At 40.0% G+C, this 24,283-nt stretch overlaps 1 protein-coding gene across 13 annotated transcripts in view; it reads right to left on the reverse strand.

Moving 5' to 3' along the window:
- Positions 1-24,283, reverse strand: part of CSGALNACT1 (chondroitin sulfate N-acetylgalactosaminyltransferase 1) — a 62,842-nt gene that overhangs the window by 15,936 nt on the left and 22,623 nt on the right. For 9 of the 13 annotated variants that reach the window (XM_048942285.1, XM_048942282.1, XM_048942284.1 and 6 more), the window contains 8 exons: positions 17,985-18,241; positions 15,425-16,347; positions 9,328-9,544; positions 7,910-8,011; positions 7,080-7,258; positions 6,581-6,675; positions 4,084-4,165; positions 1,985-3,714 (listed from right to left, as the gene is read on the reverse strand). In XM_048942285.1, the coding sequence (XP_048798242.1) occupies positions 3,431-3,714; positions 4,084-4,165; positions 6,581-6,675; positions 7,080-7,258; positions 7,910-8,011; positions 9,328-9,544; positions 15,425-16,058 (1,593 nt within the window). In that variant the 5' untranslated portion in view covers positions 16,059-16,347; positions 17,985-18,241 and the 3' untranslated portion in view covers positions 1,985-3,430. Of the gene's footprint in view, positions 1-1,984; positions 3,715-4,083; positions 4,166-6,580; positions 6,676-7,079; positions 7,259-7,909; positions 8,012-9,327; positions 9,545-15,424; positions 16,348-17,984; positions 18,242-24,283 lie in introns of those variants that run through there. The other 4 variants (XM_048942288.1, XM_048942289.1, XR_007376484.1 and 1 more) reach the window with 3 other exon arrangements.

The raw sequence follows: 24,283 nt of genomic DNA on the forward strand, positions 1-24,283 counted from the left end.
TATATGAACTAGGTATTTTCAAAATAATCGACATCAATCACGAGAAAGGACACTAAGCAGTCTGTAGGGGGAAAAAAGCTATCCTTCCCTCTTCTGAACTGCTTCTTCTGAGAAATTCTAAGTCACAGAATCACAGCACTAGAGAACACCTTCTCACGTTCTCAGGTGTACAGCATAGCAGTTGTCCTGCTGGAGACAAATCATACAGTATTTTGTGTAAGTATGGGCTAGTAAAAACCAGACAAAGTCTCTGTTAAAAAGGTGGAGTCTGAGAGCTCTCAGGGAGAGAAAGCTTGGGAAACAGTCTGTTAACTTGCAGACTTAATGTGCAGGTTGATTTGGCACTGACACAGCAGGACCTCACAAACATGAGCAACTGTGTCTCTGAGATCCATAACGGGCCTCTTCACTGTTTGGACTGCTGACTAGTGGATACCTTAGTATTATAACTTCCTATTTGCAAGTTACCCTTAGAATGAGTGAAGCAAGGAAGAATCAGAGATGCCGGTTTTATTCAGTCTGTAGAAAAAGTCCACAATTTCTTCTTCAGTGGATGCTGTGCAAGTATTACAAGGGTAATAACATTAGTAAACTACTTGCTGAAACAATTATGACAGCTGAAAGGACATGTCAATTTATTTAGTCAAAGGCCTTCATTCCTTTAACCAGAACATCCAGAAGTCCTCAAAAAGTAAACCCGGAAATTCCCGTGTGACCTGTCCAAATGTGAATAGTGACCTGTATTCTCTCCCCAGCTAAGATCATGTTAAAACTGCCTTTCTGAGAAAGATCACAAGATGCCTGTTTCTAGGACACGGAAGGTAGAGAGCTGCCTACCAAAAGCTACACTTACGTTGGATGTTCATATAATCAGCATGAAAGACCTCCAATTGTCTATGGAAGTGTAGGTAATAACAGCTTCCCTTTCTCTTTTTTCCATATCAGTACAGTCTCCATGCTTAAGCAAGGCCTACCAGACTTCTGCTGTGATTAGCTTTTCCTCTGAATCTCACTGGGATGGCCAATGACTGTGGGCTGGTGCTCACATCACTGATTCAATCCCACCTTTTGCCAAACTAGGTTCTGCAGCCAGGAGACAGAAAGCGCATAGACAGTATTACTCCTGGCATCCCTATGGGAAAAGACATGCAAGAAAAATCACAAGAGATCTCAAAAGAAAAAAAAAAAACCAAAAACAACAAAGCCAACAAACTTAACTTGTGCAACTTTGACAGGGGCTTGATGATGTGCTACACCCAAAGAAGCAATGTATTGAACTTACAGATGCCCAAAGCTTAGAATTAGAAATTAATTTAGGTTTCAATGGACTTCCAGAGATCATCCAACCATGCTCAACAAGTAGGATGTGCCAACCTCAGAGTAACATTAAGCTGCTCAGGGCTTAGGGTATACTTAACAGAAGATGGAAAATATCACAGGAAATAGAAAAGGTCAAGTTCAAGGCAGGTTGCAATTATGAAATTTCTACTATATGCATCATCCATTTTCAAATCCAGGTTAAATGGGACTATAGGAAAAGCTTTCACTTTGGAACAAGCTGATCACAGCTCTCAGATGTATTCAACATGCCTGACTCCTCCCAGTACAATAACATTTGTCAGATTCCTCCATCAGAACAGATTAAGTTAAAGAATTTATCATGCACGCTGGAAAGAAAACCATTCTTTGGAAGATCTACTTGAACTATTGCTGATAGCATTGTAAGTGATACATTAAGGGTTCTTTCCTAAGCACGGAGTTCTCTTTCCAGCAGATCCCTGTGTATTTTTGCACTGTTTTGGGACATGTTTGGTGTTCCACATGGAAAGTGCAATGAAGGTCACTTGCATCTAACAAAAGGCAAATGTGTAAACGTACAAAGGAAGACGTACTAACAGTAGTAGCACGTTCTTTGCAGATTCTGCATGCAGTGCTTTCTAGAGAGGTTCATGAGCACTCTTCCTATCACTCAGCAAAAGGACAAATAGCATTTTATTCATTCATAATTGCTGTCTTTTATACTTGTTGCCCCTAGCTTTGACAACCCAAAAGCCACATTACAATCTAGTTTCAGACAGCCTTGAACTAGTTTGTAGCTATAAAACAAAGAGACCACTGGGAGAAGCAGCACTTAGGTAAATAAGTGGGATTGACAAACCCATGCATTTTTTGTTGGCTATTTAACATTGAAATGATAAACAGCAGTCAGCATTAAACCGCTCTACAAAAACAACAGCCCACTTGGAACAGTTAGATCATTGAAAAAAAATCTATTAAGATGGCTGATTTCATGAACACAATTACTGTAAGAGAATTTCCAGGGTTCAGTAATTCATTAAAAAAATTTATTTTGTTAATTACAAAATCTGCTATGCCCTGGGCAAGATTCTAGATTTGGTTCAGATGGAATACTTTGGTATAAAGTCAGAAAATTTTCATTAATTTTTGTAACTGGCATTCAGAATTTGAAGTTTCCTGCTAAACCAGTACTCCAAGTTGAAATACATTTCTTCTACTCCAGCATAAAGCTTCTTTTTTCCAGCACTCAGATTCTACAGTAAAATCAATTCATTTATCTGAGCAAAGTTCCCATCCAGGAAAAACAGAACTGCAGAACATTTTCCAAGCATTGGAAGGTTGTACTGTTTCCTCGTAAGGCTAGAATTTGAAAACCACAAGTATTGACAACTTAATTTCCAGGCAAAACCAAATCCATTTTAAAGAAAGAATGTTGAGATACTTACAGTATTCTAAAGCAGAAATACACCATCTGATTCATGTGATACAGACAGAGACGATTGCTTTTGGTTTACCATCCACAAAATAGAATAACACTAACCTCACATGCTCTGGAAAAATCACAGTTGACTGGCAGGATTTTCTCCTTCTGAATTTTAGAAAGCAGTGAAATGGCTCTTGTCACTGAATCAACTGGTGAATAATCCTGTAAGTACACTGCAGCTGTCCCCCCCACCCAAGTCCCAAAAAGGAAAAAAGACTTTTGGTCACTCCTGCTTAACCACTGTTAATAATCAGATTTCCTTTTCAGAGCAGGTGCTCAGTATCTTTGAACACAGCCTCTTAAATACGTAGAAAATAGCTCATTATTACTGATCCACCGAAGGGTCAATCTTTTAAACAACTGCATGCATCTTACAAACATTCCAGTGGAAGAGCATCTCCTTCGTTACTGTATCACAGTGATATTTATGAAACCTTCATTGTCTCCATGACCTTTTATCTCACCAAGTGTTCAAGTCTCCCCTGGAAGCAAAGTGCTGAACAAGCTAATGAAGAATTTAAAAGCCCTATTAAGGAAAGTCAGAAGAAGTGAGGACAAGCGCTTTCCCTCATCTGCTTTTGCTTCCAGCCCGTTGAAATCTTCATTCTCTTTCAGTCTTAACCCATTTTTGTTAGCAAATTTCTGGCTTCAGGTCTTCTTACTGCTCAGTTTCTGTCTGTGGAGGTGAGTTTCAATCTCTTGCCTGAATACAAGCATTCCTAGCTGGCCGTGAGAAGCCTCATTCATGGCTTTGGATTGCATGCACATTTTGTACTGCTCTGGGGTCAGCTCGTCCAGACATTGTTTTTCATGCCAGAGATGGAAGAGACCCCTGATGGGTGTTCTGATCACGATGAGATTGCTGTGAAGGTATTTGCGGTACAGATGTACATCTTCACCACCCCAGCCTTTAATGTCCAGATCAAAGCCACCTGACACAAAGAAAATCCAGAATAACTCTAGAAATATGCATCTTCCACTATCAAATTTGATGCTATTAATTGCACTACCTCTGTTTTCTAGCTCCAGTCAGCCTTTGAAAACAGCTATGCTTTCTGCCAACAAAGTGTCCAAAATTCCTCAACTTCAAATCTTTCACCACCAGCCAGAATTGCTTTATTTGTACTAATCAGTGCTTTGATTCCGGTAATCTCTATGGCACTTGGGAATAGTCTGAACACCTGGCCAGATTACTGCTGCAAACAGAGGTATGGACACACACTGGCCAGGGAAAGGAAAGTTGACTACAATTTCCTAAGTTTCAGTAAAACAGCCAATGTATTTGAGCGGATTATTCTTACCTATGTTGATAAAATCAGATCTGTACTGGCAAGTCATTCCAAAACCAAAGTCTCTCCAAAATCCAGTTTCTTTTTTAATAATCTGCATGAGGGGAAAGGAACATTTATATGGTAGTAGAAATGCTTACAGCATGAGCAGCATAGAAACAAGTTCCCAAATGCAGTCAGAAGCAGGAACAACTGCCCATTTACTCTACACCACGTACATCAGTAGCTGATCCACCAGCATTTGTAGATATTTATAGCATGCTTCTGCCCAGAAGAACAACCATGTCATCAGCTATCATGGATAAATCCCCTGACAGAGAAGGATCAGGTTTTGCTCCCTGACTGCTATTCCAGCTCAAATGGAGAAATATCTCCACCACAATCTGGAGTTTGCTTCTTCAGAGGTACGTCAACATCAAAAATCACGTGTAAGAAACATACTGGTAAGACAGAAAAGCCAGACTCTGCAACAGAGCTGATAGGTGGCATCTGGATGGTGGACAAAAGCTCTGGAAGAGAACAGATGTTCTGACCTGATTGTGCAAATGACAGCTTCTTGATTAACTTAGTTTTGACCAAAATTTAAAAAGTGGTAAGGATAATTTTCATCACATAACTATTTTAGCTACCAGCTAAAACTAGAGCCCAGTAATGTAAATATATATTCCATAAAAGTCTTTGGCATAACAGATATGCCGCCCACACTACTGAAATGGACTATGAAAATATAGTGTACTATAGATGGAAAATCAGAGCAATTAGAGACCACAGCAATCATTTTCAAAGCAAACATACAAAAAATAGATCACCAAGGTCCTAATTCCCCTGTGTGAGTGATTTCAAGAGTTTCAACAGACTGGGACAGGTATTTAAATCCTCTAAGGAAGTCAGCAGTACTTCACCCTCTTCAAGAGGTGGTTACAAATCTACCCTTAAGCAGCTATTTTTGAAAATTCTGGCTTCCTTTGCAACAAAGTTGCAGGAGATGAGGCAGGATTTCCATTTCTGGATTTATCAATCCCAGCAGCATTTCCTTAACCAAAAAGTCTTATTCCAAAATAGTCTCTCCTGCCTTCTTATTCATGCCTTCCCCCTTTTGTTCATAACCTTTGTCATTTTAGTGGCTTTTTTATTTTACTGCTTGCTTTACTGCTTTACTGTTGCTCTTTCTTTCTTGTTTCTTCTTTCCCCCCAAAAAAACCAAGCTGACAAGAGAAACCAATTAAAAGAAAATAAGATCTGTCAGGTCTGCACTGTAACAAGAAATCTCCATAGTTATGCCCTCAAAGCAAGCTACTCATATGCATTAGCATTATTATTTTCCATTAGTGCAAATAGCTCCTGCACAAATCAATTTATTTCAGAGATTTCAGAAGTTTTTCTTTCTCAGCAGCACGAGTACCGGGACTGAGCTAACTGTCTTGTTTTAATGGCAGAGATCTGGCCTCCTGCCCAGGAACTAATGTGGGCTGAAAATGTACAAATCTACCTAAAAATGAGATTGGCAGTACTTTTTGAAATCAAGAAGCTTTTCTGAAATAAGCATCACATTTTATGATTCAAGTATTAGCTATAAATATTTGCTCAGTCCTGACAAAGCAGTTCGTGGAATTTATGAGACTTGGTGAGCTAAACTCTATTTCCTTTCCAAGCAGTGTTTACAAGCCTGAGGATCTCTAGCATACTCTCCTCAGAGAGAAAACCTAAAGCAAATTCTATAGTATTGCCACAGCAGGTTTCCTCTGAGACAAAAGCAGTAAAAAGGATGTTCCAGACTCTTCAGTAACATTTGAAATAAATTTTAAGCGTGACAGCTTAAAAAAAGATTGTCTTTTCATAGATATTGGGAATGAGGAAGTATTTTTTTAATCTAAGTGCTACACTGCCATGATCTTTCAACTACTTATTCCCTACATGAGTAGTCTAAAGCATGCTTTACTTTAGAAAGGAAAAAAAAAAAAAAAAGGGTAGTCTGTTTTTTTTTCCACTTGTGACTGTTGCTGGGCTTTCAACACCACCAAACTCTTAGCTACAGCAAGAGTGCCCAGCCTAAGACAGGACAGACCCAGGCAGATGCAGTACCTGCAACATCAAGAGGAGCAGCTGTGGCAAGCACCAACTTCTTAAGATGTAAGGAAAAGAAGTAGTGCAAAGAGGAGATGAGAGCAACGTCAAGGACTTTTACCCCAAGACACCACGCCATGGGTGACTTGTTAGCCATTTAAAAAAATCCCTTCTGACAGAGCAGCAGATAAAATTGAAATTCTTAGTTTCCAGGTATAAAGTAACAAGCGTGGGCTAAAATGAATAACATTTACATACTTTTTGGCTGAAATAATTGCAGAATTCACAGTGAGATGACTGTTATACTTAATTTTGTCTTCATAGCACTTTCATGCACGTCACTATGCACAAAGAATAGGGAAATACTTCCTAAGAGCACATGCACTGTTTCAAAATGAGAATTTTGTACATGTAAAAGCAGGCATTCAAAAAAATACATGCTTACCAGCTGCTGTTCTAAAGATGGTATGGAATCTTGATGGCCATAAATTATACTGGGATTATATTGGCTGAAGAGTACAGGATAGAAAACTTTCTTTCCTGGAAACGACAATGGGTTAATTATTTTTTTTTTTTTTAAACTGTATAAAACATTTCTCACACATACAAGACACAATCCAGACTAGATCAAAACCATACAGTCACATAAGTTTTCAACTCAGCTTATATACTTTGCATGGGAACACAAATGTGAGAATATAATAAACAAGAAGGCTCAGATCCAGAAAGTTGAGCTGTTGAAGGCAAGGAATTCAATTACAGTAGGTGGGGGGGTGCTGTAGCATTTCAAAAGCCAACCAGCGATGGTATTTCCATACGTCTTAATTAGTTCCCTACATTTTAAGAGTGATTTACAGCAGCTTCATCTCCAAATCAAATACTAGAATACTGTAGTGAAGTGTTACACAATGGCTGTGGATCTGCTGAAAGCAGAGTAGCAGTACCTGGCTGTGTGTTCAATCTACAGGAGTTCAGGAATTCAGCTGTGAAGTATATGTCCACATCACAAAAAAAGAGAACAACATTACTTCCTTTCCAAACTCGAGCACCAACATCTAATCCTTTGCCCCTGGAAAACTCTTCATTCAGTTGGATGAAAGTGAAGTTCTTGAAACTGGTTGATCTAGGGTAGGAAAATATTCATCAGCATATGCTCACTTCCAGCTCTCAGTGCAAGTGGAGATGAGAATCCAGTATGTGAAAACTAACAGGAATTTATCATACCAGGGTTCTGAGAGCACTTTAGGGGAACAGACGAGCTCTTAAAATGTTGAGGAGATTTCCACTACGTGTACTTTCAGAGCTTGACCTGCATATGACTATGCTAGCATTCCTGTCAGAGACATTCCTTGGGCAGACCTTATAAAAACCCCAATGCAGCTTAGCAGGACAAGTGTTTCTTCAGCACGCAAATGTAAAATACCTGTGGCCACATTACCTACAGTATCTATGTAACTAAGGGTCTTCTTCCAGCACGGGGATTATAACAAAGCTGATCAAGACAAGAATTTTTGGCATGATGGTCAAAAGCACCTACTAGATTGTGCTCTACTAGATTGCCTGTACCTGTTAAGTCTGAAGACTGACTTTCAGAGACAGTTAAAAAGTCACCTTCAGAAATCAGGGACTGTCAAAATAACATCATTTATAACTGATACAAGGAATTTTTTTTTTTTTTCTCCAATGAGTTAAGGACTTTTTTTTTAATCTTGTCTCCAATTCATAATACAATCACTATGTGCAATGTTCATACATCAGATACTCAGGTACTTACTTGGAGGTATTTTCAAGTATAGATTTGACCTCATTCACTTGTTCTTTTCCAAAGTAAACGACTGTGAGGTGAATTCTCCCATCCTGCTGAATGCCCACTTCCCTAGAAAACAGAGACAGATTTATGATGTGTCCCAGAAGCCCATGTGCTTCAGTAATCAGCACATCCTGGGGAAGATGGTGTAGGGTGGACTTTGGAAGGCATTCCTGAGGGCATAATTCACCAGCAGAGATCTGTACACTGAACAAGCAGCTCACTGCTTTTTCTAGAAGGGACTGCAGACTAATTAACTTTTAGGCAGGTTGGATAACAACCCTCTAAACAGTGTTTGCTATTTTAATAGAGCCTTGTTTAAAACCCTCATCCAGATCCAAGAAGAATGATCCAGCAGGCATTAACTGTGCCACCTATAAGAACATAAGAGGGATTTTAAACAGGCTATACAATCTCTACTTCTTAACATCAATTTTTATTTATTTTTTTATATAATGGATACTTCCAAGTTCAGATCTTTGGCATTTTGCTAGGGAACTTTTTGTGAAGTCAAGTATCACCTGGAGACCGAGTCAAAAGCCTAAGGGTACAATTAATTTGTCCTAATGCTACACGTGCCTTACTGATACAAAGTTTAATTAGGAAGACTTTTTCCTCCAATCAGTAGAGATCAGCATGACCAGAAGGTGATTTCTCCCATTCTAAAACAAACATCGCACAGATGGTTAATTTAGACAAGGAGCCTATGTATAGATGGCTGTAATTAGCAAAATAAATCCCATTGCAGGAGTCAGTATCTGTTGCTAAGACAGCCTTTTCTGGGGAACTATTTAAAGCTACATTTCAGTTACATCTTCCCTCCTAAGATCACATCTACATTGAAAATGAAAACAACTTTAAAACTAACAACTCCTAACTATCCTGAAGTTTGATTATATTTCCTTTCTGACTTCTATTGCCTTAATATTTTCCAAAAAAAACCTGGCAAAGTGTCTGGAAGCACTAACCCTCTGTGTTCCCTAAAAACATTCCTCTGCAACTGACACCATGAAATTCTTACACTGCTACTCAGCAATATGTGCCCAACACAAGCCAGGTACTACAAACTCTTCAGGAACTTGCTACAGCAGGGGGGTTGGACTGGATAATCTTCAGAGGTTCCTTCCAATCCTATCATCTTAATACACGAAAATCAGAAATCCTCATGACTGAAATACAGTGACTTTTACTGCTAAATACAGTGCATTAAGAATCAAATGCCTTGCACTCACCGTAGATCACTCAAAAACAATTTCTTAATCACACAGTAAGATGCTCTGTAAACATAGCATAACTTTTACTGACGGAGGTCTCAACAAATCCTGAAGTTGCATCTTACTTAGTAAGTAACATATAGGAGAGGCAGCACTGGGATGGAGACCTACCTGAAATTCTGCATGAACTGACGAAACTTGCTGGCTCTCTTGGCCAATGGCACAATCACATTAATAAGTGAGTCAGCCATATTGACATTTTCATTTTTCACTTTCATTACTGGACCAAATGGCCGAAATAGAACAACCTTCTTGAACTCATGTTTTGTGTCCCCTTTAAAAGTCAGCTCGTACAAGGTGCCTTTGTCTTTCTCTGTGCGGTAGATCCCTGTGTGAAGACAAGAGATAGAAGATTTAGGAGTAAAACTCAGCTCTAGGACAGGGAAAAAGGATTAATGGGCTACATCTAAGCTGAAAAAGCAGCAGAGGCATGAGCTATTTGCTATTATACCATTACGTGATTCAGTATCATTTGGAGGAGGCAGTCAGACAACGGATTGGGCTGTAGGAGTTACTTGGTATTCTAACAGATGCACACCTACACTTGGCTGAGTTACAGCCCCCAAAGGTCACCATTTGCTCTCACACAGTACAATCCTGCAGACACAATGTCCTTTTTTTCCCAGACTGATCCAATTGTACATCACGCATTGTCCATCCCAGAACACAGCATGCACAGCAATGGTGATGCAGAGATAGTGTAGAAGGCAACCTGCCTCTTGGTATTATGAGTGATTAGGGCATCTTCCAGAAAAGTCACTTCCTAATCAATGCATTCATTTCTTACACTACAATGGAGGCGCTCTTAAAAGCCTTGTAATAAAACCAGATGCCATCAGCTTCACTTGTGGCTGATAAGGACAAAAACTCTCCTGCTCCTTAACTCTCAAGAGACTTTTTCTTTCCTTGTGGCAATGACGTCCACTCCTAAGCAATGGTCTGCAAGGATGACACTGTGGCATTTGCACAGAGTAGAAGCATGATAAATCCTTCAGAGTGTATGGGACAGCTTCAAAAGATATTTAATCCATACCAAGTAGCCAAGGACTGTTCCCTTGAACTGACTGCAATATGTCCACTCCAGCCGCAGGCCAACCCCTCTGCACCTGTGTGCTGCCCCGATGTGGCTGTGTAAGGAAACACCACCACAAACATGGCTTAGACATTGCATCGAAGCAGGTGTTGTCGAGTGAAAGCCGCATACACATTTCTTAACAGGATTGGTATACTTGGTAGAGAGCATTTTTGGATGTACTTATTTACTACATGGAATGAACTTTTAACATCTTCCATGAGTGAAACTCATGGTCCCATGCTGAAGGCTGGAATGAAACATAAAAGTAACAGTCGTATTCTATTGAAGCACTCCTCTGACACCTTAAATGTGACACAGACGGACAAAAGGTCACAGATGCTATCCATTCAAAATGACACTTCCAGCTCTGCAGTGCATACTCAAAGCATGTTCTTAGCCCTATCCGCTACATTTAAGAAGAGCTAGCATTTAATTTTTCCTAACTCCTTAAGCCCACTGTAAATATCTCAGCAACTTCATCAGCAGAGAAGTCTAATTCTACTCCATTCCCTTTCAGAAATTCAAGGGTCAAGAAAAACACGGTTGTTTTTCTCAGGTTGACTTTTTTTCTTCCTTACCTGATTATGAACAACAGTTTGACATTCTGTATTGAAAGACTCTTCAAATGGCCAAGTGACACCAGCTCTTCATTTTGTGCTGTAGGTCTAACACTGGTATGGCAAGAACATCTGTGGGCTTGTCTTATCTTCTCTGCCATTGCCTAAGTGTTTGTTTTTTTTTTTCCTTAAATGTGCACTTCAGCTGCTCAATATGCAGAAATACTGACCTATCATGTCCTTCATGTTTTATATTTAATATCAGGTTACTGAGCAATTGCGGTATCACTCCAGCTTCACACTGGAGTCCAATGACACAGAATGCACATCTTTATATTTCTGCCAGTCTTTTAGAACTGTGCTCTTGATTCTCCCTAGCTTTCTCTATCAGTCTGCCCATGGTGCAAGCCATGAACTGCCATTACTCAACTTGAACCTGCAATGGATATAATCTGAATGGTGATATAATTGTTCTTATGTTTCCTCTTTCTGATGGTCAGAAAATGGAAATCTGGGCCTCTGAATTCTTACGATTACATAAAGCTTGCTGATAATCCGAGTGTATAGCTGAGTGTACTCTTTTCTTAACATAGGCCATGCCAAGTACATTTGTTTTGTGGAAGAATGACATAGCCTTCTGACATTAAGATAAACCAAAAAAACTAAGTCTGATATACATTTTCTCTAGAGAGAAGTAGATAGGAATGATTCATTTCCAACTTAGGGAACCAACATTTTTCATAGTAACAAAGATAGGATTAACCAATTTAATAACACCTACCAGGTGACATTTGTAACTTCTCTACATCCTCTCCTACAGCAGTCAAGAAACAACGCACTCCTAAGTACCACTTCCCCAGAGATATATACTGTACTTGTAAATTGAGGAAGCTTCGTCAAATAAATAAGAGGCTCCTTAATGCAAGTGCACATGGTGTCCCAAGGGTCCCTATTTAATGCTATACACACATCAACAGAAGCTTCTTCTAGCACCACAGTTCAGTTCAAGTCCTCTAACACAGCTGAAAACAAGCAGCCCAGGCAAAGGCAAAGTTCTCTTGTGCAAGGTGGTAATCCAGAAATTTATAATTGTAACATTTTATCTTTAAGGGAACTGCATGCAGTTCCCATATAGTTTAAACGTGCATTGAGTATAACCATCTGGGCCTCTTTGTTTGTTTCTTTTTTGTTTTGTTTAAAAAAACAAAAAACAAAAAACAAAAAGAAAAAAAAACAAAAAAACTTTTTCCCAGGTTAGGTGCTAATATAATATTTTTAGAAAAAGGGACCAATGCGATTTGCCCAAGGTCAGGAAACAAGCCTGGGAAATGAGCCTGAATGTCTTGAGTCATGGTGGGGACTCACATTTCCCCCCCTCCCTCCTTCCCCTCCGCCTCCCCTCCCCCCCATTTCCAAAGGCACTACATCATTTTTGCCATTAGGACATTCTATTTGATTTAAAGATGCAAACACCCTCAATTTTAAGAGATGAGCTAGAGGATGGGGGAAAATAGACTTAAAGAAAAAAAAACAAAAACCAACCAACCAGAAAAACCTTTCCTGAAAAGGCTGTTCCTGAAATATGGTACCCTGGAAAAGCTATATATTCACAATGGGTAAGGAAGGCCAGTTAGCACCTATGGCTTCCATCACAGCAAATGTGTCACAGAATTTGCACTGCTCCTTCACAGAGGTAAGAAGGAAAACCAAAGCCTTTGAAAACCCCATACAAATAGGAAAGTAAACAGCAGCTGTGGATCAGCAGAGAGACTAGCGCTAGCATGAAGCAAAAAGGGAAAGTGATCAAAAAAACCCAACCTGGACTGAAGGATTGATTGAAGAGCATGAAGTGTTCAGTATTTGGGACAGGAGTTCCTACGGCACTCTGAAGAAATAAACTATCTGAGCTCTATTCTTTAGGGCAGGCAAACAAGCTTCACAGAGCTACATGATGTGTGAGAAATAGTAAACCGTCATGCAACTTGATCAAAATGCTCTTCAGTAGATGTCAATTTTAGCCTCAGTTCCACTGATATGATAGATTTCAGGTTTTCCATTGTTAACAGAAACATTCCCTGGATGCAACATCGGTGGTAGGTGGATGGGTGGCCTAGATTATCTTAATGACTCCATGACTACATGCAAGCCTTCTACTGATGTTCTGCTGGATGATGCAGGAATCACTTACAGGATTTATCAGCATTCACCATTCCCCTTGCAACTCAACATTCCAGTGGCCTTCCTATTTCACAGAGTTAAAAGAAAAGAAAAGGAAAAAGGAAAAAGGAAAAAGGAAAAAGGAAAAAGGAAAAAGGAAAAAGGAAAAAGGAAAAAGGAAAAAGGAAAAAGGAAAAAGGAAAAAGGAAAAAGGAAAAAGGAAAAAGGAAAAAGGAAAAAGGAAAAAGGAAAAAGGAAAAAGGAAAAAGGAAAAAGGAAAAAGGAAAAAGGAAAAAGGAAAAAGGAAAAGAAAATCTTTTTAAGGAAAGGTATTATCCTTTCTTCCAGTAAGTTTCCAGGGTAAAAATGCATTGGGTAGCCCACCACTGGTCCCTGACAATTTGAGAAAGTAGAGCCACCCCTTCTTATTTGTCTCACATCCTATTTAAAACTCCAATGATTAGATAGCCACATACTTGAGGTAGGAAAATAAAATACGGTACAACATATTTGACAGTATCATAACAGATTTTTTTTTTTATGAAAAAGATCTTTCTGAAGTGGTAACACTGCTCAAGCTTTTGAGAGTCTTCAAATTATTACCTCCATCTTTGAAAAAATGATGGACTTCCAAACCTGTTCAGCTGTACTGCAGCTTACAGAAATTAACAATCAAACCTGCTATTCTGCCCACTTAACAACTGGCTTCCAGTTGGAAACATAATAGTTCTTTGCCTGCTTATCATACACAGATTCCTGATCTTCCCTATGTTGTTACTTAGCCATTCCTAGAGGAAGAAATCCAGGAACCTGGAATAGAGAGTGGGATGAACAAAGGGCCAAGGGCAAGATTATAGCAGCTGAATGGTCCAAGTGTCTCTCCGTAAACAGAGAAGAGCAGAGCAGTAGCCAGATGAATACATTTCAGGCTCCCAGGGGAAGGTGTGCTTCTGTTAGTTCTGAGCAAGAAAAAACGGAAAATTCCACCATGTGTCTGCTATTGCTCTTGGATAGAGAACTTGTCTGAGAAGTGTATCCAAATTTCACGTTAACAGAAAGTCTCCTCAGGAGGAATTTAGCTCAGATGTAAGGTAGTAGGGTCACAGTCTTATTCCTGTGCACAAGTGCTTCTGTCTATCAACTGCAGAGGATGTAACACTTGAAGATATCACCGTCACAGAGATGAAACACTTCCCGTTAAGTGTAAGTACTTGAAGAAATACTTTCTTTCTGTACACCCTGCATAGGAGCACGTACATATTTAGCAGTGGACACATTGTGTCTACTGCTATACATTAGCAGTGACCTAGTACTGAAAAACTGATGGTGCATAACAGATGCGAGCTACAAGGATAAAGAAATCCATACAAGACACCCAAGCAAACCAGGTTAGTTGCTTCACTTAATACACTAGGCATGCTAAACTGCAGGATTGGCAATACACTTGAGTTACCAGGACTCGAGCCAGTGTCAAAGGTTGTTGATATGGACAAAAACAGAGTCAAGTGTCACATCAACAGCAACAGTTCAGGTTTTGAACTTGCCTCTAATCCTGATTACCTAATTTTCAATTTAATTCCTCCCACCTGCCCAATCTTGAGACAAAGGCAGTAACCACATGTTCTAGATAAGGGAGGCACACAGCTTATGCATGCTGTTATTTCTCAAACAGCTAGATGATATAAAGCTTATGCAATTAAGTTTTTAACTTTAATACATCTCCTATAAGAACTTTAGTTGTCCTGAGCAGCTCTGGCAAAAAGCAAACAGTCAGCTTTCCCAGCTAGCTAACACCACCAATAACTGCTGTGCTCCAACATACACCCCTTCCACGTGCCTTTACACACACTGGTTTCTGCCTTGGTCCACTGGTATTCAGGTAAATATCCTTGATTGTGCATAAAAAAAAACAAACATGCCTTAACAGAAGGAATAACTTCATTGGAACATGAAGCACTGTACATGGCAAGAAATGTCACAGTAGAAATGTATTTAGAAAAGAGCAAAAAGAAGGAAGCAAACTGGAAGTGTGTAGCTTCAGTCAAATAGACGAGCATTTCTCAAATCCCTGCCCATGCCCTGATCCTTTCAGTAAAATAAAGATGTAAAAGGCAGGCATCTTACCAAAATGTCTCCTAAGTCTGCAGTAAAAACATTTAAAGATAAGGAAAATAATTTTCCAATCTTACATAAACTCAGCTAGGTGAGGTCAGCTGTGGATCAAATCTCACACTACTGAACAGCAGAACAGGTGATAACGCCTACAGTTGTATCCAAGACAGCCCCACTGGGTCATAGCGCTAACCTTGTCCCATCCATCTGTGCTACAACATTATCCCATTTCACTCAGTAAGGCAGTCTCTCTGAACCAGCTCACCAGGTCTGTAGGAGAACTTGAACCTGCTGTCTGCATACAAACCTTCCACGAAGTCTGAAGTTGTGTATACACGGTGCTTGGTATTGCTGTCCCCCTCCAGGTTGTTCAAATTCCCAACAGCTAACTCGATCACTTCGACCAGCTCATCTCGCTTATCCTTCCTCACAGGTTTCTCTTCTGGGTGGCGCGTCAGCCCTGTCTCCAACTGGTACACCTTCTGTAGAGTAAAGCTCTCAAAGGGTACAGCTGCATACTCTGTGGACAGCTTAACACCACTGTGCACCTCTGCTCTGTCTATTTGGGCACGGAGAAATGCCAGCAGATTAACCTGGGCCTTCTCTGGATTACTGTGGTCAAGATGAATGTACAAGGGGTTTGGGTTATGGTCCTGCATGCTCTTAAGCTGCTCGCTCTTGCCCTGGAGCTCAGCCTTCAGCTGGGCTATTTGCTTCTTCAAGCTGATGATGTAGTTGCGGTGCTGCTCTTCTCGCTCCTGCAGAATAGCTTCATATCCCTCCTTTGCAGTCGGACTGTGAACCCTGGGCAAGGCAAGCTGCTCAGTATCACCCTTAGGTGTGCAAGCCAACATATAAACGATGGACACAGAGCAAAAGGCCACCACCAGCAGGCCTACAAGCCGAGGGACTAGTACAAGAAATCCTCGTCGGGGCATCATCTCTCAAAAAGTAGAGTCTAACCCAACAAATGTACCAGTTCTTACACTCATGCAGTGCCACAGAATCCCCTGGACTTGGAGTACTTTTACTCAGATTCATGTATGTACTGGCAAGCAAGCAGCTTGACAGTTCTCTTAAAATGTGTGCTCTGCCCACATATTAGGCTCTCTCTGATGTTTACCCAGCAGGATCAAAAGATAAACAGCAAAGCAGAAAGGACACCTCCTGATCCTCATGGCAACGCCTACACTGCTACAATGTGGCTGGTGGCTGATGGAGACTGAGGACCTGTAAGACAAATAACAAAGACAGTCATTCAGGCACATTACAATTTGGTCATTCAGTCCAGATGCTTGAGAGCATTCTAATAATTTATTGTCGATTCCCAGTCACTCTGGTAGATCTCAGAGTCATGAAGTGTTTGTGCTAAGACTAAAAAGGTCCTAAGATCATTACACAGGCAGTTCTGTGTGCACAAGCTTACCTTTTATCAACATGACTATGACAATTGCCAACCAGAAAATAGTCCACATCTCCAAGTCTGTCATGCTTTAAAATTGCTAGGAAGTCATTATCTGTTACTAATACTTTCCAGTCTGACGTTAAGGTGCTCAGCTTATCTGAGCAATGCTGGCCCTCTGAGTTGTCAAATCCTGGAGCACTCAAATTTTGAAGACAGTTGGTCCCATAGTTAAGACATATATTTCAGCTTCCAGGGACATATTTTCCAAAACATCAGATTGCAAATGTGTTCCTGTTTAAATATGTGAAGCTTCATTTGGAGTGTAATTAGAGAACCAATAAACTAGAAGGCCAACTGCTAAAACAAAGACTTAGTTTGACATAACCTACCAGATGCTCACATGAAACAGAGAACTAGAGATGGGGTTTTCCAGGAGCTTTCAGATTAAGTCTCACTCAAAAATCAGGAGCAGCTTTGTCACCTAGTAGGCTATCATTACTGCACACTATCCTCACCTTTTAAGGTACTTTTCCATTACTCATAACATGGAATAAGCCTTGCAACAACAGTGCCTGACGCTACTGTGTTTACCACACATGCACTCTATGCCTACGAGTGAAGACCACTGAGAAAGTTTAAGGGAAAACCAGCACATGCATCTTTAAATAAGAGAATCTAAAACTCAAAATTATCTAAGACTACCTTCAGTTAAAGCAGGAAACAAAAATTAGATGACTGAACATCAATACCGATCTAGCTATAAACTGCATTAAAACAGTTAAGCTGACAACACTACCACTGGGATTTTAAAAATTCCTCAGTCATGGCACAATTCCATACCTACGAAAAGACCTTCATCATTTGTTTGGCTGACAGACTTAGGCCAAGGCTGAGTAACATCCTAAATCACACTGTGACACTGCATTGTTAGACCTGAACATAAATTAACCTCCAGACAGTCTCCCTTTGGATGCATACATGACATTATGACACAGGTTTTTGAAACAGATGTGTAGTCTCATTAGTCATACATCCTTCCTGGCAGACCCTTAAGTAAAAACAACTTAAGAGAAAATGTGCTTTTCAGAGTTATTTCTAATCTTGAGCCAAAGTCTTTTGTAAGACTTGATCAACTTCTACATCGATTTTCCCTGCCCAACACCACTGTCTTGCTGGACTATTATTCTCTATGCAGGAATTATCCAGGGGTATTCTTGATCTTCTAACTATTTTCAATATTTTAACAGTCCACAAAGCTGCTAGAAAAAAAAGAGAGAAGGAATTGAGGGGGCTAGAGTGAGATACAAAAATACTACGGTGTTTTTCCTCGATGAAATGCTGAATAGCTATTTAGTATTCACAAGATTCTCCGGAAAACACCAGTGTTTTCAAAGCAAGAATCACTGATGAAGAAAATACTCAAGCAGGAGGAAAAAGGATAGGATGATGTTGGCATCCTTACCTTTTTGCAGTGATCTCCTCTTTGGCACATCTTGGTCTGCCGCAGCTATTTCTCAGCTTGCCACAGTCATCACTTGTTTATCTCCCTTCTTACGTCCTTCCCAGAAAACACACTCTCTATAAAAAGTACCGTCAGCCTCACAACACCTCTTCATCGCTTTCACATTTGCCAGCTGCCTGCATCTTCAGTCTTCCTCCTGCGTGGTGAAAGGCTGTAGTGGAGACGCTTCCTATGGATGCACTATAAAAGTTGGCTTCCTGCAATGCAAGGAGAGCTTGTCAAAGCTGGGCATTTCTAACTGTACAACAGATCTGGCTAGAGGACTGCAAGAAGGTAGTGAGACAGAGTCAGGAAGTGGTAAGATGTAGTACATAAAACACTGCTGCGCTTGTATGCTTCACTTCACACAATTAGTCCATTGACAGAATTGGCAGAAGCTGAACATCACTGAAAGGATTAGTTGTGCTAACATGGTATAAACTGAAATTACGTCTCAATGCCTCAGATAAACACGCGATTTCTATAAGCAAAATCAGATTCAGGTTTTGACTAAAGAGCTCTTCAAACTTTGACCTTAAAATACACTTGCATTTATAGCTATGTTTGCTCAAAAATACTGGCTCTCTTTTGAGGATACTTCTTTCCCTTTATAGTTTTCTAGTTTGCAATCTCACTTATCAAAGAAGCCTCTTGAAACACATTTTAGGACAATAAATTAACTGAGTTGCTCCATCCTTTGAAACAGTGTTCTCATAAAAAGAAATTCAAGCCATGAGGATTTCTCCATCAGAACTAGAGGCATCCTAACAACAAGCACTCATTATTTGCCCCCTACTGTGAGAGCGGTCTTATTAGGTTGGACTGGTGGCTTTGGTGACACCACCTTGTAGGCAGCATTTGACACTTAAATATAGAGATACTACTGTACCGCTGTCTCTAAGACATGCTTGTGGAAGCAGCTCTCATTTGTACCACTGCCAAAAAAAGCAAATTAAGTCAATACCAGAAATGGTCGTGGCCACAATCTCTTAGCTGCATATATGGTACTAGGAAAACAGGGAAAGGAACTCCTAACAACCATCCTGTTGATTTCACCAGACCTACAGTTTCACACTGAGAGCCTGAGATGAAGCAGAGACAAAATGAAGTGCCAGATTTTTCCAGGAACTGACAATAATGCCTCTGTATTTTACAGCAGTCAGCTGCATCAAGTAGTGTTAAACTTAAAGGAACTTTAACGAAAGCACAGCGGTTAGTCTGATATCCAGGGAAAAGAACGCAAGTTCAAAAAAAGCCTCTGTTTGCAAAAACATCTTCAACCTCAGCTCAACCTGCTAGCTCAGCCAGAGATCAGCCCAGCTCACAAAGGTGCTTTTGAGATGTTTTCAGGGAGTCTGGGCCCAAAAAATTATTTAAACAAAGCACTAAGTTCTGTTATTGCGGTGGAAACTGCTCTGTACAACAGAGGGTGCTGCACTCAGCCCTAGAAAGTGGCAAAATTTAGGAAAGTTGGCTTGAAATTTTGGATGGCAAGCACTCAGTTACTCACCACTATCTGGATTTTTAATGGACTGCAGAGGCGCAATAAATTTATCTCTGCTCTGAAAGGCAGTGTGTCTCAAGCCAGAAGTTTTGGCTCTCAAAAATCCAAGTGTGAACTAATGCAGAAAGGAAACCCAAAACAACATAAGCAAACTATACAAATTTCTCTCCTCTGATCTCTACACTCTCCTTATTCATTACACAGAGGACTGAAATGCACAGTAGAAGAATGGAGTAAGCAGTGTCCCAGCACATACAGCGTGGGCAAATGCTAAGTGACTCCTTATCTTCACGCACTTTCTGCCACAGTTCCCTATCGCAGGTGTAACTGAGACAGGCTATTGCCATTTTTTATTTTAAATGTTTACAATTTTTTTTTTAAAGAATATGGTGAATGGCAGAAGCCGCAATTTGTTTTCACGTAGGCATTTGAGACACTTTCACTGAACAGCAGCATACGCTATTAGAATCATGCTACCCATCAAAATGAGCTGCAGGGAGAAGGAAACAGATGTTTCACGCAGACTAAGAGTCTTACAAAAAAAATAATCGAAAGTACTGCAGCCACTTGGCATTTGCCTTGAGCTTTTGAATTACAAGGACTGTGCATAACACTGAACAAATTATTTTAAATGTTAGGATAAAGAAAAAGCCCTTACCCTCCTAACCTTCTTTATTAGATTGAAACCTAGACCACTTGTCACCATCAAACATGTCTTTGGGATTAGAATCCAGTCAACGTTTACGATGCAAGTAAAAGGAATGCAGAAATAAATTCTCTCCTTAATGCTCAATCATGATTTCTCACTACTTTTTTAGCACCGGGCATCTCATCTTAATCATTTATCCAGTGCTAAATTATACAAAAAGCTGGATAAAGAAGAGATCCTGTCTGATAAACTGATTAGATGTACCTTCATAATCTTACTGCACTGTTTGCAGTTGAAAAAGACACTCACGCATTAAAAAAAAAAAAAATTGTGTCCAGAATCAAAATGCTAAATTAAAATGTTACATTTTGATTCTTTTTTATTTATTTATTTATTTTTTAATAAATCACTTTTAGCTAGTTGAACATGAGCCAGCAGTGTATCCAGGTAGCCAAGAAGACCAATGCCATCCTGCCTTGTAACAGAAATGGTATCATCAATAAAACCATAGAGGTGATTGTCCCCTTGCACTCAGCACTGGTGAGGCCACACTTAAAATGCTAAGTTCACTTTTGGGTCTCTCACTACATGAAAGGCATCAAGGTCCTGGACCATGTCCAGAGAAGATTGATGGAGCTGGTGAGTGACCTGGAGCACAGGCCTTACGACGAGCAGCTCAAGGAGTTGGGATTGCTCTGACTGGAAAAGAGGCTCAGGGGAGACCGTACTGCTCTCTACAACTTCCTGACAGAAGCTTCTATTGAGGTGGGGTCAGCCTCTTCTCTCATGTAACTAGTAAAACAACTAGAGGGAATGGCCTCAAGATGCACCAAGGGAGATTCAGGTTGGATATTAGGAAAAAATTCCTGTCAGAAAGTGTCGTGAGGCATTGGAACACTCTGCCCAGGGAGGTGGTGGAGTCACTGTCCTCTGGAGACATTCAAGAAACATGTAGATGTGGTACTGAGTGGCATCGTTTAGTGGCTATGGTGGTGAAAGGTTGATGGCTGGACTAGAAGATCTAAGTCATCTTTTCCATCCTTAATGACACTACGAAATATATCCTATAAAGCATATAGTCTACATATATAGTCTATAATAGAATAGTTACAACCTGATCATCTCGCAAAGCAGTTCCTGTAACTACTACACGCAGTCTTGAACCAAGAAACCCTCAAAAACACCAACAGTAATAGAATTATCAATTCGCTGTTTGTCAGCACTCCGGACCCCCATGCCGCTAGTTTCATTGCTTCCCTCTTATCAAGGTAAATCAGTAACTTTCCATAACTGCAGGAAACCAGCTAATAGAATAAGGACAGTCTGCAGCCAGCTAACTGCTAGGAGTTACTGTCCTACTTTACTACAATGTCTAATTCAGCAGCTGCTCTGTATAGAGGATTTCCAGAAAAAACTAAACACAGTTTAAACACCACACTAAACTGTAACAAGTTCTGAGGTAGCTCAGAGTCAGCATAATAAGACACATACGAAAAATATATATTTCCTCATTAGAGCAAGCAACAGAGGAGGTTTTCTTATCCACGTAAGCCTGGGCATAAAGAAATGCTGTTCCTTTACTGTGCAGTGTTTACATACATGCACTCAATAATGTACACAGGCAAAAGAAAACTGAATGCCACCACAGGGATGAAGAGTAGCTTCTTGTAAGAACACAGATGACCACAGACTTACAAAAAGTAGCTCAGGTCAGCAACAGAAGGGCCTGTTAAAATGAATGGACCTATAGCTGTGTATATACACCATGTATGTTTATGCACCTATATGTACACCATGAATGTCTGCAGGTTAAGACCTATTTCTTCCATATGCCAAGTGATTTTATTATTTCAAGTATTTGTATAATCCACATACTAACGTCACTTTAGGAAAGGAGCCCAAGGGATTCTGCCAGATATACATCACACAGTACCACCACAGCCAGACATCTGATGAAATCTGGAGTTCTGTACACATGCATGATGTGTGATGGAGGTTAAAAAAAAAAAAAAAAAAAAAAAAGAAAAGAATCAGTGAAGGATTTTGTGTGCTTCTAACTAAGCACGAGTTATTTTACCCACAGATAAAAATGCATGAGCTTGTGTGACTAAGGTGGGTCCAGAAAAAGGCAGACTAACAAGACTGAGCTATGTGTGTTTTGTCAGCACTCTGTATATAAACACTCTGACATTCAGATGCAATCAGACCAGCTTCTCAGCTGGAGCTGCGAAGTGCAACAATACAGGTCCACTGCATTGAGAAGAACTGTTAAGTAATAAAGTACAGTAACAGTGACTTAGATCCCTACCTCATATAAGTCTCTGTAAGGCAGCAGCACTATTTTAGGAGGCCTAAACAAACTTGTCTGACCTGCAGATTCCTTCCTGTCCTTTCTGCCAGAAATTCCCTCCCCACAGAAGATGGCTAGCACCAATCTAAATGGCGGACTTGGACTTCATCAGTACCAGCAGAGTTGGCAGTGGAAGAGGTTTCCTCCCTTCTGAGTCCAGCACACAGGGACTGATGAGAGTCATCTTCTTCTCACAAGTTTACTGCTGTATTTCCATGGTCATACAGAGCCCTGAATTTTGTGCTTGCCATACTTCTAGGGAGATTTCTTGGGTAGTCTGACATCAAGGCAGTGCTTCAAATAAAATAGCAAAAAGTGAAAGGTGCAAGGAAATAAAAAAAAAAAAAAAAAAAAAAAAAAAAAAAGGGCCTTGAGATGTTACCTGGGCTGAGCAGGCTTAGCGGACCAGGAGCTAATACCACTATTTACATTACCAAATGCGTCACAAAATTACTGCAAGCTGGTCTGGTATTGAGACAGTACCCAGGCTCTATACACACCTCTAACACTTGCATCCTCAGCAGATGCCAAAATTCAAGTACCTATGGCCCAAGCTCTGCTTGCCTGCATTTCTCTGTCAGCCTGCTCAGTGCAGACCAACAGGAAGAGACTAGCCCTGAGTCAGCCTCCATTTCCTTTCTTCTACAGGTTAGCATTTAGTGTAAAAATCAACAAATGCCACAGCTCATCGCTGCTGCTCTGATACGTGGTTTAGGTCAAAGACCTATCGCTTTCTTGCTTATTAAATTAAGAGTCCCATCGTAATTCTTAGAAAAGATGTCGCTTGCTAAGTTACCTTCTTTCTTTCCGTTTGTTTGTTTTTAAATCTTTTCTCTTAAGGAAAGTTACGTGCTATGTTTTTTTCAGTTTTTTATTTGAGACACACAGTATTTGAATCTCACCTACTCCACCCTCATCCCTAAGCTAGCCAATTCTTTATTATGGGAACTTTCCAAAATGACTTACAGCAACGTTTCTGCAGAAGAGGCCAAGACAGGTGGAAACAAAAAAAAAAAAAAAAAGGAAGGCTTTCTACCTTTAATATTCTATTATCTATGTGAGCAAGAAATTTTTACATTAACTTACTTAGCAATAAAATATTCCAATAGGTTAGATGGTCTACTTTGCTTTAATTTAACAAATAGCTGTTCCAACTTCCACTTCACATCAGGTTTTGTGTGCAAGAATGTACACAGGCCCACAAAGCCCATCAGTTTCGGTCAAACGTCTGTAAGACTACATCTCTCATTTTCTGAAAAATTACATTACATTTCTCACTCCTTTAAGCATTCCAAGTGCTAATGGATACATGCCCAGCTAATTCAGTTTCTAAGATTTCAGCTCTGAATCTCAAATCATAGCAAAAATGGGATCTAAGCTTCCAAGTTCTTTATAGATCACTGCAATTCAAACAAGCAGACTGATCTACTTATTAACAGCCACAATGATGATTTAGGTTTTTACCAGTCATCAAGAGACTGCAGTTCCCTCATTGAATTCTTCTGCTTTCTGGCACTGAAAATGTATTTTTTGACAGCGAATGTAATTGCAGTTATTCCAGACCTGTCAATAGCTCTTGAAAAATCCAGCTAGAGAAGTGTTAAGTTCTAAGAGTTCATTCAAGAGGCATCCTGGTTCCTTAACCTAGAGCTGATTGATGACAAAAGTAAAGCCAGTTTCCCCTGCCAGTAAAAGCCAGTTTTTTTTTCCTTCTTTTGTTACACAAGAGAAGTGCACCCCACAGTCAGGTCAGCATT

This window comes from Lagopus muta, chromosome 4 (genome assembly GCF_023343835.1).
Source record: "Lagopus muta isolate bLagMut1 chromosome 4, bLagMut1 primary, whole genome shotgun sequence".
Lineage (NCBI taxonomy): Eukaryota > Metazoa > Chordata > Aves > Galliformes > Phasianidae > Lagopus > Lagopus muta.